At 37.8% G+C, this 15376-nt stretch overlaps 1 protein-coding gene across 2 annotated transcripts in view; it reads left to right on the top strand.

The window, feature by feature from the left end:
* GRAMD1C (GRAM domain containing 1C) overlaps positions 1-15376 on the top strand; it is a 58398-nt gene that overhangs the window by 31498 nt on the left and 11524 nt on the right. For both annotated transcript variants that reach the window (XM_087894820.1, XM_034411781.3), the window contains exons 7-12: positions 7151-7269; positions 8593-8713; positions 10095-10266; positions 12769-12912; positions 14392-14510; positions 15115-15257. In XM_087894820.1, the coding sequence (XP_087750946.1) occupies positions 7151-7269; positions 8593-8713; positions 10095-10266; positions 12769-12912; positions 14392-14510; positions 15115-15257 (818 nt within the window). The remainder of the gene's footprint in view (positions 1-7150; positions 7270-8592; positions 8714-10094; positions 10267-12768; positions 12913-14391; positions 14511-15114; positions 15258-15376) is intronic.

The raw sequence follows: 15376 nt of genomic DNA, 5'->3' as shown, positions 1-15376 counted from the left end.
CTTCAGGAAGTGCTGATTTTCAATGACGGAAAGTTGCTTCAACCCTGAAGTTGCCTTGTTAACTTTGTCCTGATGATATGTCCAGTTTCCTGAGTATCACTATGAAGTTCACTGTGCTTCGTTATTGCAAATCTATGAATATGATCTCTTTTCATGCAGAGGACTGCAGGTAAATGAATGTGGAAGGAAAAAAGGACCTCAAGCTTACATGAGAAACCTGTTGCTCTTAAATCCATAATCTCTTTAGACTGAATAGATTTTTTTCTATTAAAGTTAGAGTTAAGTTTTCTTACTCTTAAGTTAGAAAGAACATCATTGTTATTTGAGTTGAAGAAAAATATTTGCATGGCTTAATCAAGTTTAACTGACACTTTACTAACAACTATATTTGTACATTAATTATGGTTGCTTTTAATTTTGTTTTTTATGGACATTTAATAAGTTTTTGGTTTAGGGATTGTGCAAATCCAGAAAGTGATTAGGATAAGCAAGTTATATGAACACAGCCATAGTGTATCAATATGTAGGATTGGCACAATGGTATGGGTTGCCTTTGAGCAAGCACTAATGCTGCTTCTTTGTAACTAGGGAATCATTAAAAGATGGCCATAAGGTAAGAGTAGATGCTTAGAATGCAGAAAGATCTAGATTCAATTCTTAACATCTTCAGATATAAATAGGAGATCTCTGTTTGAAATGCCTGTTGATGGTATTAAGAAACTAGAAAAAGTTATGGAGTGACTGAGTATATCACATCCTCCTCCTTGAATGTCATGCATTAATTACTTGCTATCTTTGCAGAATAATAGCAGTGACGCTACTGGGTTCATTTAATATACTAAGCTATTATTAGGTTTTGCTGTGGTTTATTGAATAAGACATATTGTCCTGATTCATGTGTAATTCTAACTTAAAAACATGGTTTATTGCAATGGTTTGTTTCATACATCGTGCTTAGTTAAAACTAAGCCATTTTCAGTAAATGTGGTATTGCAATGTGGCAACAAAAGCCAAACTAGTCGCATTGTGGGAACAAAGCAAAGATAGCTGCCTTCATCCATGAGAAAATAAGTCATCATATCCAGGGAGTACCAAAGGTGGTGAAGATTGTAGCACATCACAAAAATAAATCTGCTCCACCTTAGATGAGGTACATTAGATGCATTAAATGAGACTTTATTTGTTGCATGCTCAGCAAAATTTGAGTACAGTCTCATCTATGTATTTCTGCTTGTCTTTTCATTCAGAAGAGACTTAAGTACTTTATCCTCTCTTTGTTTCTTATATTGCTCTTCTACTTTTCATCTGTAATGGGAAGGCCAATATACAGTTTTTAAAGTACTCCCTATTTATCCTGCTTAATATATCTGTATATTAGACTATCAACTATTGCATACAAGGCTACCTTTTTCATGATTTCTGATGACTCTTGTATCTCGAGGCTGAGGGACAGTTTTTACATCTCAGGAAAATAACACAATAACAGAGCTGAAAGGGATCTTGCAGGTCTTCTAGTCTTACCCCTTGACTCAGGCAGGAAACACCATACCATTTCAGACAAATGGTTATGGAATCTCTTTGTAATAATGTGGAAACAATCCACATTATTACATAACTACAAGTGGATCAGGGGTGGGTTCTACTTACCTTTACTACCAGTTCGCAACGGGGCCACGCGCGCATGCGCAGAAGTGTTTTGATGACATCAGGGTCAGTAGGCGGAGATATAGAATACCTACTATTATAGCCTACTATTCTATAGAACCGGTGCGAACTGAGGGCAACCCACCACTGAAGTGGATCCTACTACCGTAATAGTGCATGTTTTTGCTTCAACATACAATGCAGCCCCATGCAATTATGGATACTGCAACTGCAGATAACAGGAGTTTGAGCCTAAGCTAAATTTTATTTATTTATTTATTTATTTATTTGTTCAACTTGTATGCCGCCTTTCTCCGAAGACTCAAGGCGGCTTACAATGCATTTAAAAACCATACATAAAACATTAAAAGTTAAACCATTAAAAACAATTAAAACCCATTCACACCATTCATGGCCGGATCTTGCCAAATCGCAACAGCAAGATCAACGGCCCCATGCCTGCCGGAAGAGCCAGGTCTTCACCACTTTTTGGAAGGCCAATAGGGTGGGGATGGTCCGGACCTCAGGAGGTAACTGGTTCCAGAGAGCTGGGGCATCCACAGAGAAGGCCCTCCCCCGTGGGCCCGCCAGCCGGCATTGTTTAGCTGATGGGACCCTGAGGAGACCAACTCTGTGGGATCTTACCGGTTGCTGGGAGCTATGCGGTAGAAGGTGGTCTCGAAGATACCCTGGCCCTGAGCCATGTAGGGCTTTAAAGGTAATAACCAACACTTTGAATTGTGACCAGAGACCAATAGGGAGCCAGTGCAGCTCGCGGAGAACTGATGTAATGTGGGTGTATCTAGGTGCACCCACGACAGCTCTTGTGGCTGCGTTCTGGACCAAGTGTAGTCTCCAAACACTTTTCAAGGGTAGCCCCATGTAGAGCGCGTTGCAATAATCTAACCATGAGGTGACAAGGGCATGAGTGACTGTGAGGAGAGCCTCCTGATCCAAGTAGGGTCGCAATTGGTGCACCAGGCGAACCTGTGCAAAGATCCTCCTAGCCACAGCTGACAGATGTTGCTCTAATCTTAGCTGTGAGTCTAGGAGGACACTAGGAGGACAAATTGCGAGCCCGTTCTGAGGGGGACAATTTCTCCCCCCCCCGAACCAAGGATGGACAATCAGCATGGTCTTTAGGAGGCAATACCCACAGCCACTCGGTCTCGTCTGGGTTAAGTCTGAGCCTCTTGACTTCCATCCAGACCCTCACGGCCTCCAGGCACTGGCACATCATATCCACCGCCTCACTGAATTGACGCGGGGTAGAGTGACTTTATCCGACAGAAACTGCACAAACACCTCAGCTCTACCCTGCAAGGGCTCCTCCACTCTCCCTGCATTAAGGAGGGAGCGAGTCACTCTAAATAGGGTGGCTGGGCGTGAATCAGTGGATGCAATAAGTGCGGAAAAATGCGAACATTTTGCTGCCCGTATTGCCACTAAATAAGTCCTAATAAGAGTGTTTGGTCAGATTCGGTGTTACTGGTCTTCCAGCGTCTCCCTAGACGTCTCTTCTGGCGCTTCATCTCCTGGAGCTCCTCGGTAAACCAGGGAGCTTTCCTGGATTTACTGCCATGGAGAGGTCGCAAAGGCGCAATCCGGTCCAGTGCCCCAGATGCCGCCCTATTCCAGGCAGCCACTAGGGACTCAGCCGGACTGTGGACAAGGGAGTCAGGTATCTCCCCAAGCTCCTTCTGGAACCCTTCAGGGTCCATTAGGTGCCTGGGGTGAAACCACTTAATCGGCTCCACCTCCCTGCGATGGAGGAGTAGCGTCCTGAAGTCTAACCTCAGCAGGAAATGATCTGACCACGACAAGGGCCTGGTGGCTCAGCAGACTAAAAGCATTGTGATTAACACCAGCTGTCTGCAATTATTGTAAGTTCGAATCTCACCAGGCTCAAGGTTGACTCAGCCTTCCATCCTTTCTAAGGTAGGTAAAATGAGGACCCAATTTGTGGGGGCAGTAAGCTGACTTCGTATAAATATACAAAAGTATGAAGGCTATTGCTTAATGCATTGTAAACCGCCCTGAGTCTCCAGAGAAGGGCGGCATATAAATCAAATTTAAAAAAAAAGGGGGGGGAGAAGCATCTATACCCCTTAATTCCAGATCATATCTCCACTGCCCCGAGAGAAACACCAGGTCAAGTGTATGTCCCCCCCTCATTTGTCGGACCCTGAACTACTTGGATCAGGTCCATGGTTGTCATGGAAGCCATGAACTCCTGAGCCGCATCTGAGGATTCGCCAAGTGACGGCAAATTGAAGTCCCCCAGTACCATAAGCCTGGGGAACTCCACCGCCAGCCCAGCTACGCCTCTAGCAGCACAGGCCGGGCTATTGTAACGCAGCTGGGAGGCAGATATATCAGCAACAAGCCCAACTGAACCCCTGAGTCCAACCTCAAGAGGAGAGACTCACACCCAACAATCTCAGGGGCAGGGATCCTGCGAGGGCAAAGACTCTTCCGGACAATAGCTGCCACTCCTCCATCCCTTCCCTGGAGTCGCGGCTGATGCAATATCTGGAACCCGTCTGGGCACATCTCTGAGAGGGGCACACCCCCCTCCTGGCCCAGCCAGGTCTCAGTTATGCATGCCAGGTCAGCCCCCTCCTCCAGGATTAAGTCCCGAACGACAACAGATCTGGCATTAAACAGCAGCAGCCTGAGGCCAGGGCCCTGACATCCTGAGTCACCAGGTATACGAGGCAAGCCCGGTGAACCAGAACCAGAGGGGCCGGAACAAGTAATCGCTTTGAGACAGCGAGTCCTAGTTCCCCGAGTGCGGCCTACCTCCCGCCATATCTATCTCTCCCAGTCATAACCGCAATACTCCAGCTCTCTAATACCCCAGAGATCCCCTCCCCCACCTCAACAGCCCCCCTCCTCTCCGGCAGGCAAGGCACCCCACTCACACTGAGCCGGGGGTCGTATCTGAGCCCCCATCTGCTTCTGTTTGCACACTCAGCAGAGGGGGCTCCATTTCTTGCCCCCAGCTCCCTCATTCTCCCCAAATTCAGCCACTCCAAACCCACTCCTTCCATCCAATCCATCCCGACACACACACACACACACACACACAAACAGGCATGTGTGTTTAAATGGGGGTTTAAATTCCGTAACTGTGGAAAAATTATCTGCTTTATTTTGTAAATAAAGGGAAATATTTTCTGTGATCATATGCCACTTTACTCAGCCGAGTTCTCCCCTGCACATTGCTTATTTTTCCTGTGGGAAAGTAACTTGCAGAAACAGGATGACAGTATAACATCAGAATGTTAGCAGTTTGCTAGGATCATCAGGAAATCAAAGAAGAATTCTATCAATGCACCAAATGATGGATGAAATGAAACTGCAAACCTAAAAATGCAGATAATACCTAAACCATTTACTATGGACAATTTATTTGGATCTTTGTTTTTTAACCATGGATACTCAAAACCTGCAGATAATGAAGTCCACTGTATTAGCATTTATTGTAAAAATTCCTTGCTAATTCTACTAAGGTGATTTAGTGTAATACTATGTAAATTGCATTTTTGCTTACATAGCATTTGTATGGCTTGTTTGCTGTGCTCTCATTATTTTATGACAGATAGGAGGATTGTGTTGCAATCATAAAAACTTAAGATAAACCTTGGGATCAATAAAGAACATCCACGTTAAACATTTGCTAACTATATACTTCTTCAAATAAATATTAACTCTTATAAACTTTATAAACTATTAGCATTCATGGCATATTCAGTATTATTAATTAGGGTACATTTTATTCTGTGTACATGGAAGTGGTTTATGGTTTAGTACTACTATTAAACTAATAAGGAGCCCAAGTTAAAAAAATCATTTTTGTATGCTTTTTATTTGTTCTGTGTAGTTGAAAAGAAGCATAAATTCAACTTTCTTTTCCCTGATTCCTTGTTTGTAATTATGAAATCCCCAAATTATTTAATGAAGTGGAATGAATATGTAGGAAGAAGGCTTGCCAAACTAACCTTGACTCATTTTTCAATCAGATAAATTCTTAATAGATTGTGGGAATGCTGTTGACAATACAGCTTAGCTTCAAAGAATTTGACAAAGTACCTCATGACATTCTTATCAGCAAGCTAGTTACACTAGGTGGATGGCATGATAATTAAGTGAATATATCAAAATGGCTCAAAAATGTAGCTCAATAGTACTCATCAATAGTTCCTCATTAAATTCAAGAGAGATTATTAAGCGTGGCCCCCCAAGGATTAGTTCTGTGTCCTCTAAACATCTATTCTTATTAATGGCTTGGATGAAGAAATGGAGGGAATCCTTATCAGTTTTTTAAATGAACCAAACTGGGTTGGCTAATTATCCTAGAAGAGAAAAATAACATTCAAAACTTTGATAAGTTAGCCTGAAAGTAACTGAAGGATACCGTATTTAACAGAAGCAAGTGCAAAATTCTTCATGTAGGAAGCTAAAATGAAAAACACATATATTAGTCATAATATTTATTCTACTTTGGTTAGCCCCAACTTTGAGCTCAATTTCTAGTTCTGCTTCTTACGTTTTTAGAAGGATTCAGAGAAATTAGAATGGGTTCAGAGAAAGGCAATCATCTTGAGAGGTAGACCAGATAGGAGACATGACCAAAATGAGCTAATTCTACTGTATTGTAATATAATGTAACAGGAACCTTGCCAAATGTGAAATAACATTTCCCTTTCTCACATCCCCTTTACAACTCAAAAAACTAGGAATAGGGTCCTTTCTGAGCTGCTTGCCTCATCCCTGTTGTGGGCTAAATTGCCTTTTATATTTCTTTCCAATGGTCATTCCCACATACCATTACAGCAGTGAGGGTGATTAGAGAAATAATGCAGTGCTGTGTTGGAAAAGGGATTGAAGGAGCTATGTGTTTAATCTCAAAACAAGACTACTGAAAGATAGTTTGATACAAGTGTAATATTATGGAAAGTCAAACGTGTTCTGTTCCACAGCACAGGACACAGGTGTTCTCCTGATAAGATAACAAAGAGTAAAACAATTTAGTAGAGGTTAGGGCAACAGTAGAATATTCTGAAACTGCAGATCTATGGAAGACATAGCTCTTAAGTCTACATTATTCTGCTTAACTTGCTATGTTGCTACAGGTCTTTGATCAGGGCCTCTTTAACATTTGAGGAGAGAGGCTTCTGAACCAAAGACAGCTGACTTAATGATTGTGGCCTTGTACAACTAATATGAGTTAAGAAGTTGCAGCTGTTCTCAATAGTTAAAATGTCTTGGGGTGTTATTTCAGGAATCGGTTGGGGGGGTGTAAGACCCTTGGGATGGCTAAACTGAATAGTTCTTGCAGCCCCAAAACAAGTTGTGTATACTAATATTGAGGTTATTGAATGCTCTTATGAAACAGTCCTTTTAGATTATTAGAATAATTTATTGACTTAAATAACAATCAATAATTAATTTGTGAACAACTTGCCATTGTTGTTAGTGTACATTTTCTTCTGTTTCCCAGAAATTAACCAAACAGGAATTCTGGCAGCTTGTCCACCAGAGCTATGGCTCTGAGCTTGGCTTGAATATAGAAGAGATGGAAAGCATTTATTCATCATCGGAAGAGAATGGACAATTAAGGTAAGGAAATATTATAGATTGCCACATTGTTACTGTATTTTTGCTTTTTTGGACATTGTGTTTTGTTGATAGGACCATCTATCGATATAAACTTGGTATAATTTATTCTGTCAGGGATATTTTAGGTACTAATTCTTGTTATGCTGGTTGCTGAAAACTTTTTATCTTTGGTTTCACTACATAACAAAGCAGTAGTATTTAAATGTTTTTGAATATGCAAATTGTTCAGTTATGTACAGAAGATTGATTTTACAGAATCTTTATAGAAGATTGTCATATAAACCCAACAAATATGGCATTGCTATGGTTGCTTGCAATTGTATTGTCAGGATTAAGAGCAGATCGATTCAGGTTATATAGGTTTTTGGCCCACTTTAATAGGTAGGTGATAAACCTTCAGTGCTGATGGCAAATTAAGACCTTGGACCTTATCAGATGCTGAACTAAGTCACTATCTTGAAGTCTGTTCCTCCAACAAAACTCAGTGGCCCTTCTGTCAAGATCACCATTGTCCTCTAAAATGAAGTTTTCATAAATAGATTTATTTAGCTATAAACTATTATGTTTTCCCCTGTTTCCCCCAAAATAAGACATTCCCTGATAATAAGCCCAATTGGGCTTTTGAGCGCATGGCAATAAGGCCAAGCGCTTATTTCAGGGTTCAAAAAAATATAAGACAGGGTCTTATTTCCGGGGAAACACGGTATGTACAGCAGAACTGAACATGCTTTCTATCCCGTTGTCTGTGCCCCTCCCGCCCTCCACCCCCCGCCCATCTGCCCCAAGTCTTTACAAGAGCTAGCAACAAATGGTATGTGCTTAGGTATTGGCTGGGAAATACTTTGCTTTCAAATCAAGCCTCTACTTAGGCTTTGTTCTACCAAGTACTATCTAGGTAGTTTGGATTTCAAGTCCTGCCATCCCAAACTGGTAAATTCAATAACTGCTAGTTACAGATCATATCTGATGAGCTTTAGTTTGGAGAAAATTATCCTAGAAACTTCCTATGTTTGTCCTTTTGCCTAATCATCCTAGATGTGAGTAATTATACAGAAGATATTTGGGAAAATAAAACTATAGATAAGCAAAGGGATTTTTTTCCCCTCATTCATGTAACAAAATATAACACAATGGTACTGCTTTTTGACAAGTTCTGAAAAATGATGTTCCTAAGAGATAAAGACATCATTTGATGGTAGAAAGATTAAATGTTTAAGGCAGATTTGTTTTCCAATCTGCTTTAAATACAATACTGGTATATCACTGTATTAACAAATGATTCTAGAATAAGTACGAATTAACATTGTTGCTATTTTTGTATAGATCTAACCTTAGCGATGAATCTGGAGATAAGGAACCAGCTAAGTCTGTTGGTATAGTTCAAGAATCCACTGCTCTGACTGACGTTGAGACAGAATTTCTTACTGGAAACTCACTTTTAGAAGTAAGCTTTTAAAACATTCCTTTTCACTATAAATGCATTATTTACTTTATTAACTTGTTTTATATTCCTGCATATAAATATATACTGTTTAAACCATTATATACACCATAGTTTAACAACAGAAACATAGTATAAATATTTAGAATTTATCATAACTAAATATAAAAATATAATCAAATAAAATTTTTAATGCAAGACAATCTATATATTTACATAAATGCAGATTGCCTCTCTGCTAATAGATTTCTCATATTCTTTGAGAAATCAGTTTTGTTAAATGAATTGTGTTATAAGCTATCCAAACTATGATAAAATAGCTGCTGTGGCCTCCATTCTCTGGAATATTCTCTCATCACAGGTGAGTTCCACACTCACATTCTTGGCTTTCTGGAAGAGCCTAAAAACTTTGCTCTTGTGCTTGGCTTGGGCACTGAGAGGGCCTATACATTGGGGATGACTGATGAGACAAAAGATTCTCATCACCAGACTACTCATCATCTTGGTTCTTAACTTTTAACATTTTTATTCTAATTTTAATTGGTTTTTTTTAGCACTTTTAAACTTTTTGTTATATTGTAAACTGCTCAGTTACTATATTAGTGAGTTGGGCAGCATTAAATTTAGTAAATAAATTGAATAGCTTTCTAGACTGAAAATAGTTCAGTGAATTCCTTATTGGTTCATAAATAAGCCCTTCTGATTTAATAACACATACTATATTTCCTAAAAAAAATTGTTATTATATTCTTTACTGCTACATTTTCTGAAGTTACTTATGTCAATTATTTTATTTTGAAATGAATTCTAATCTTACATACCATATTTGCTATTATTCAATTAATTTTTAAAAACTAACCTACAAAAATAAATGAGAAATAGAAATCAAGCTAGTCATATTCTTGTAGACTAAAATTCTTATTATTGTGGATATACTGAAAATATGTAGCATAGCATGGTGATAATTTGTACATAGTTAGAAATTTAGATTTTTAACAGGTTTCAAAATATTGTCATCATATATAACAAAATCCTGTTATTACATATAATATCACTATACTTGCACTCCAACCTGAATATCAAATCCTTTTTTTTTGGCATTTGATACTGCTAAGATACACACACAAAACCACAAATCTATATATATGTATAGTACACCAAAGGTCAGGCCCCACTTATAATATTATCTAAAGTATATTAAGTGTTTGGATTGTCGAGGACTATCTGTATTTGAAATGTGTGTAGATATGTGGGTTTTCAGGAGTTTGTGAGTGGTTTTGGAAGCATTTAGAAAGTTTTTGTATTTTCTTTTTGGAAAGCTAAGATTGTGAATTGTCACGTTATTAAATAAGATGGCTGTGAGAATGATATTTTATTTTATTAGGTTGCTGAACCAGAGGAATGTCATTATGATAAACAAGACAAGAGGAATTCATTGATTCCTTTAGAAAGGAAGCTCTCTGATGTTGTACCACACAAAGTTTCATTACAATCCTTGGATGTAAATGAGAATATTCCTAAAGAGAAGAGCAGTGCCTCAGAAAGTGATGAAGACGGTAAATAATGTTCCAGTCTTAATGTTCCATACAGTGCAAATTACAGCAGCAAAAGAAAACATAAATCATCTTATCTATGGAATCTGCTCGTGCTTATCTTACTGCTAGTAAAACTGATAGAAAATGGCCGAGTGTTGTGGCTGCCTTAGGCAATAGATCCCAAGACCTTGAGAGATAGTGTCAGGTTGGAGGACACAATCAGTACATGTAAACTGATCATCCTGTTTCTCCTTCAATAGTTCATTACTTACTGTCAAGTTTGAAAGAAAGACAATAGGATCAGTTTGGAAAGCTTCTGTACAAATAACAATGTGGAAATATTGTCTAAAGATCATTAAAAAAGATTTATATCTCACCTTTTTTTTTTAAATAGGAGGAAGGTGTATTGGATATGTTCACCACCTTGAGTTATTTGTAAAAATGATAAAGGTGGGATATAACTAATCAAATCAATACATAAATAAATAAATAAGTGAAGGAGAACGCACACAATAGTCCTTCCTCCCCCTCTTTTCCCCACAACAACCCTGTGCACTGAGATTGGACTGAGAGACAGTGACTAGTCCAAAATCATCTGGAACTCAGTCTTCTGGCTTCTACCCTGGTGCGTCACCACTCAGAATCATACTCTGCCAATGACTGCTATTTTATCTTTTATTTATTTATTAGTTTGTCAAACATGTACAAGATAGCAGGTATAAATATGAACATGGACATGAACGAAAGAAATGAATACAAATAAATGGGGACAGTAGGACAGGGATGGTAGGCACGCAGGTGCGCTTATGCATGACCCCTTTATGGACCTTTTACATCAACGTGATGTCATTATGTGATCTGCACAATATAAATTAGAAACAAAGCTGCTGCAGACATAGCATCAATTGTCCCCCCAGTATCCCTGGCTACTCCAAGGCCAACCACAATTATAGTATTGATGAAGCCTTTATCATAGCCATGGATGAGAGGCACTATTCAGCACATAATGATGGTGATGCAGATACTGCCTTTTACAGATAGTAAAGTTTCAGTAACAGACCACAAAATGTTCCAAACTGAAATCTTCCCTAACTCTAAAGCTTTCCATGACATGAGCACTAGATTGCAATGAACATAGGACATTTTATGCTACAATGCTATTTGCTTTATTTTTCTAGTAAATAATTCCAAAATTCTAGTAAATAATTCCGATTTGGACAAACCATTTTTTAAAAATGGTATAGGATTTCCTGCTTGAGCAGGAGTTTGGACTAGAAGACCTTCCAACTCTGTTATTCTATTTATCCATTTCTGCAAATACCAGGGCATGTATAATTCTTGGGAGATTCTTAAAGCAATAAACATGTTGCACTTAAAGCAGGAGAATACATGACTTGTGAATTATCTTCATTTATTTTAATCATATGGCCAGTGCTATTAATTACTCTATCAGCTATTTTTGCAAGGATTTTCAGTACTTGCCTGTCATTACTATAGAAAAACCTTCCACCTCAATTTCTCTATGTTATATTTTTATTTCAGTAATCATTATCATGCTGGCATTATAATCTGAATCCTAGTGTTGTGATATTGTTTTATTTTAATGATGAAGAATCTTCCTTCCATACTTACAGTTACAACTCAACTATTTTCTTTCTTTTCCAGTCCATTGATGAATTAAGATTAAATGGATTATCTGATAAAATCTCCTTCTCCTCCTCCTCCTCCTTTCTGCATATATTTCATAGTATCTTTGATTATTCTTTTGTAAGTTTTGTTCTTGTTTCTCCTGTCACCACCTTCAACATCAAGGGATGCTTTTTAAAGTCCTTCATACAGTGGTGAAATCCAATTTTTTTTACTACCGGTTCTGTGAGCATGGCTTGGTGGGTGTGGCAGGGGAAGGATACTGCAAAATCTCCAATCCCACCCCACTCCAGGGGAAGCATACTGCAAAATTTCCATTCGCACCCCACTCCAGGGGAAGGATACTGCAAAATCCCCATTCCTGGGGGAAGGCTATTGGAAAATCTCCATTCCCACCTCACTCTGGGGCCAGGTGGTATTTTCCGGTACTCCAAACTACTCAAAATTTCCACTACCGGTTCTCTGAACTGCTCAAAATTTCCACTACCAGTTCTCCAGAACCTGCCAGAACCTGCTGGATTTCACCCCTGCCTTCATAAGTATAACTGTAGATTTCTAGAATCCTTCACACTTTGTAGGCAAGTAAACTGACAAATTTTCATTAAGTCTTCTAATTCTAAACTGCCATAAATGCTTAAGGTGTTTTCTAAAATATATTTGGAGATTTCCATTTAGGGAATTTTGGCAGGAAAGTTGCTGGGAAGAGGAACTATTCTGTCCATTACCTGCATTTGATAAATTTAATCAAATTGTCTCACATAATTGTACTTTTGATGTCCTTTAAGTAGTGCAGACAATTTCATCTTTTGGGATATATTTTTTCTGAGGTAGCTGTTACCGAGTTCTTAACCTGTGTTTTAAACTCTTCTCCAATAGCTGAGGAAGCCATCCTTGAGTGTGAACTCCATGGAAAACTCTTTATTAATCGCATTTTCCATATTGGTGCAGATAAACTGTTTGAAATGCTTTTCACCAATTCCCATTTCATGCAGACATATCTGAGGACTAGAAATATAACAGGTAAATTATTTTAATTTGTACTGTCTACATTGAGAAAAAAACAAGTTAATCTCCCTTTTAACAAGATGAATAATATTGTGTTAAAAGCAACTGATACAAAGACTGGGTTCAAATATAATGCAAACCCATTTTTTTCATGGTTGCATTCTGATGACTATATACCACTTCTTTTGCTCTTCCCTTTGCTTGACTGGGCAAACAAGTAAAAAAAAAACATGTCTGGATAACATCTGAATTGAGAATCTATTAATAATTAATAATCATTCTGAAACGAACTATGGTTTAAATTTAGCTCAGATCTTGGTTTTTGAGAAGGTTATTCAGCCTTTAGATATAACTGAATGTTTGGATGCAATGGGGTTTTAACTGCAGTATTTTGGCTTTGTTTTCCTGTTCAGAACGATGCATATCTTGACTTTTTTTAAAGCTAGGAAATGATTATCTGAACACAGTCATTGTCAGAATATAAACATGCTCACAAGTTATGGCTTATTCGCAATCAACCCATGTGGATTTGAAATCACAATTTGATATTTCTTTGCAAGTTATATTGAATTAACAAAATGCAGATGGATACAATAGGTTATCATACTGTAGAGAGAAGAATGAATTTATAAAATGGAGCACTGATCACCTGAGTAGAGAAAGCAGAAGTGCATCCAAACATTAGGTGATTCCACGTTTAAATAGTTTTCATTCAAAAAGTTTTGCACACAACTAATGATTAACCCTCACCATAATTTTGTATTAAGTTTCAGTTCAGCTGATATCAGAGAACACCACTGATACGTTATTGTTATTGCACTGATAGATCTTACTTTAATTAATTAAAATTCTTTTACTATGATTAATGTTTCACATGCTTTTCTAACTAAATGGAAGGTTTGTGCTTTTTTAAAGAACTTTTTCTAATGTAGATAAAAATAGATTGTTGCAGAAAACAATGGTCCCATTAGTAGGTTTCTTTTAGGGCATTGCAATTAATTGTAGGCTGCTGTTAAAAATACCACCAACATTTTGCTTTGTTTTGTTTTATTGTTTATTTCATTTCATTGTTTTTTTTGTTTTTGTTTTTTTTGTTTTTGTTTTTTATTGTTTTATTTCATTTGCCTGGTTGCATATTTACTTTTCTGTTCTGAATAGTTTTTGCTGTATGTTTTCCTGCGTCAACACAACACTTATAGATTTAACCACTGCTATAATATGATGGGGTTAAACCCCAAATATATTTTAATATATATAGAAAAAAAAATCCAGAAGAAAGCACTCATTTATGGACACAATCTCAGTCTTTATCATAATGGTTCAAGCCAGTTTCAGAATAATAAATTTGGGGATTATTTAAAATCCATTACTGTATACCACATGTTATATGATAATTTCGTAGTTCAATTCACTTTGCCTTGCATGTATGGTTTAAGGTTGCTAAATGATACTGTATAAATAAATAGCGATAATGACTTATATTTTTGGCTTTAGATATTGTATCAACTTCGTGGAACCAAGATAATAGAGGCAATCAACTCAGGACCCTGACTTACAGAATTATACTTAACAATCCACTTATTGGAAAATTCACAACTGCAACAGAAAAACAGGTATAAAACTCAATTGTATCAGATTGCACTGAACTGGCGGAAACTACAGAATACAAAAAGTTGGGGTCTATGCTATGTAGAGCTTTATAGGTGATAGCCATTTGGTAGCAAATTAAAATAAGTGCAGTTTGTGGAGTGTTGATATTATGTGGACATGCTGAGGCAAGCCCATCACTGTTCATTCCACTACATTTTGCAGCAGATGAAGCTTTAAAAGAAAGGATTGCAAAGATGTGCTATCTATCTCTGGTTATCCATTGACAGAATATCGGGAAAAAAATAGAAGACGTTGGGCATCATTAAACTTATTCTAGACTTGCTTTCCCCAAAACTAGTGCTCTACAGCTGTCTTTGAGCAACAATTCTCATAATTTCTGATCAGTATTTTGGCTTGGAATTATAGAGAACTAAGTCCAATTTCCACTTGAGGCAATAGGTTGAGAAAAGCCGTTTTAGGATATACACAACTATGTAGTGCGATCATTTTAGAAGTATACTTTCTTTCAGGACTTCTACATTTATTGTGGTGCAAAAGTTTTCCCAGTTAGTTTTTGAACATCAGCATTTTTTTAAAAAAAAGAGTTCTTTTCTGCTTCCATATTAGGTGCTGCATAAACGAAGCCACAAAGATCGGTCTTACCAAGTAGACGCAGAGGTGGTGACACATGATGTGCCTTACCATGATTACTTCTACACTGTGTACAGTTACAGTATCTCTCATATGTCCAGTCAAAAATGCAGACTCCGGTGAGACATTTCGTTTAATGACAGTAGTAAAACTGGAAATCGTAAAAGACAGCTTTTCTCAGTTCGGTAAAACAAGGAAGCTTAGGAATGCCAGGCTTTGATTTGTATACTTAGATGAT

This window comes from Pantherophis guttatus, chromosome 5 (assembly GCF_059756535.1).
Source record: "Pantherophis guttatus breed Tessera chromosome 5, ASM5975653v1, whole genome shotgun sequence".
Classification (NCBI taxonomy): domain Eukaryota; kingdom Metazoa; phylum Chordata; class Lepidosauria; order Squamata; family Colubridae; genus Pantherophis; species Pantherophis guttatus.
Note: the sequence above shows the minus strand (reverse complement) of the source record. Positions and strands in the feature narration are given on the sequence as shown.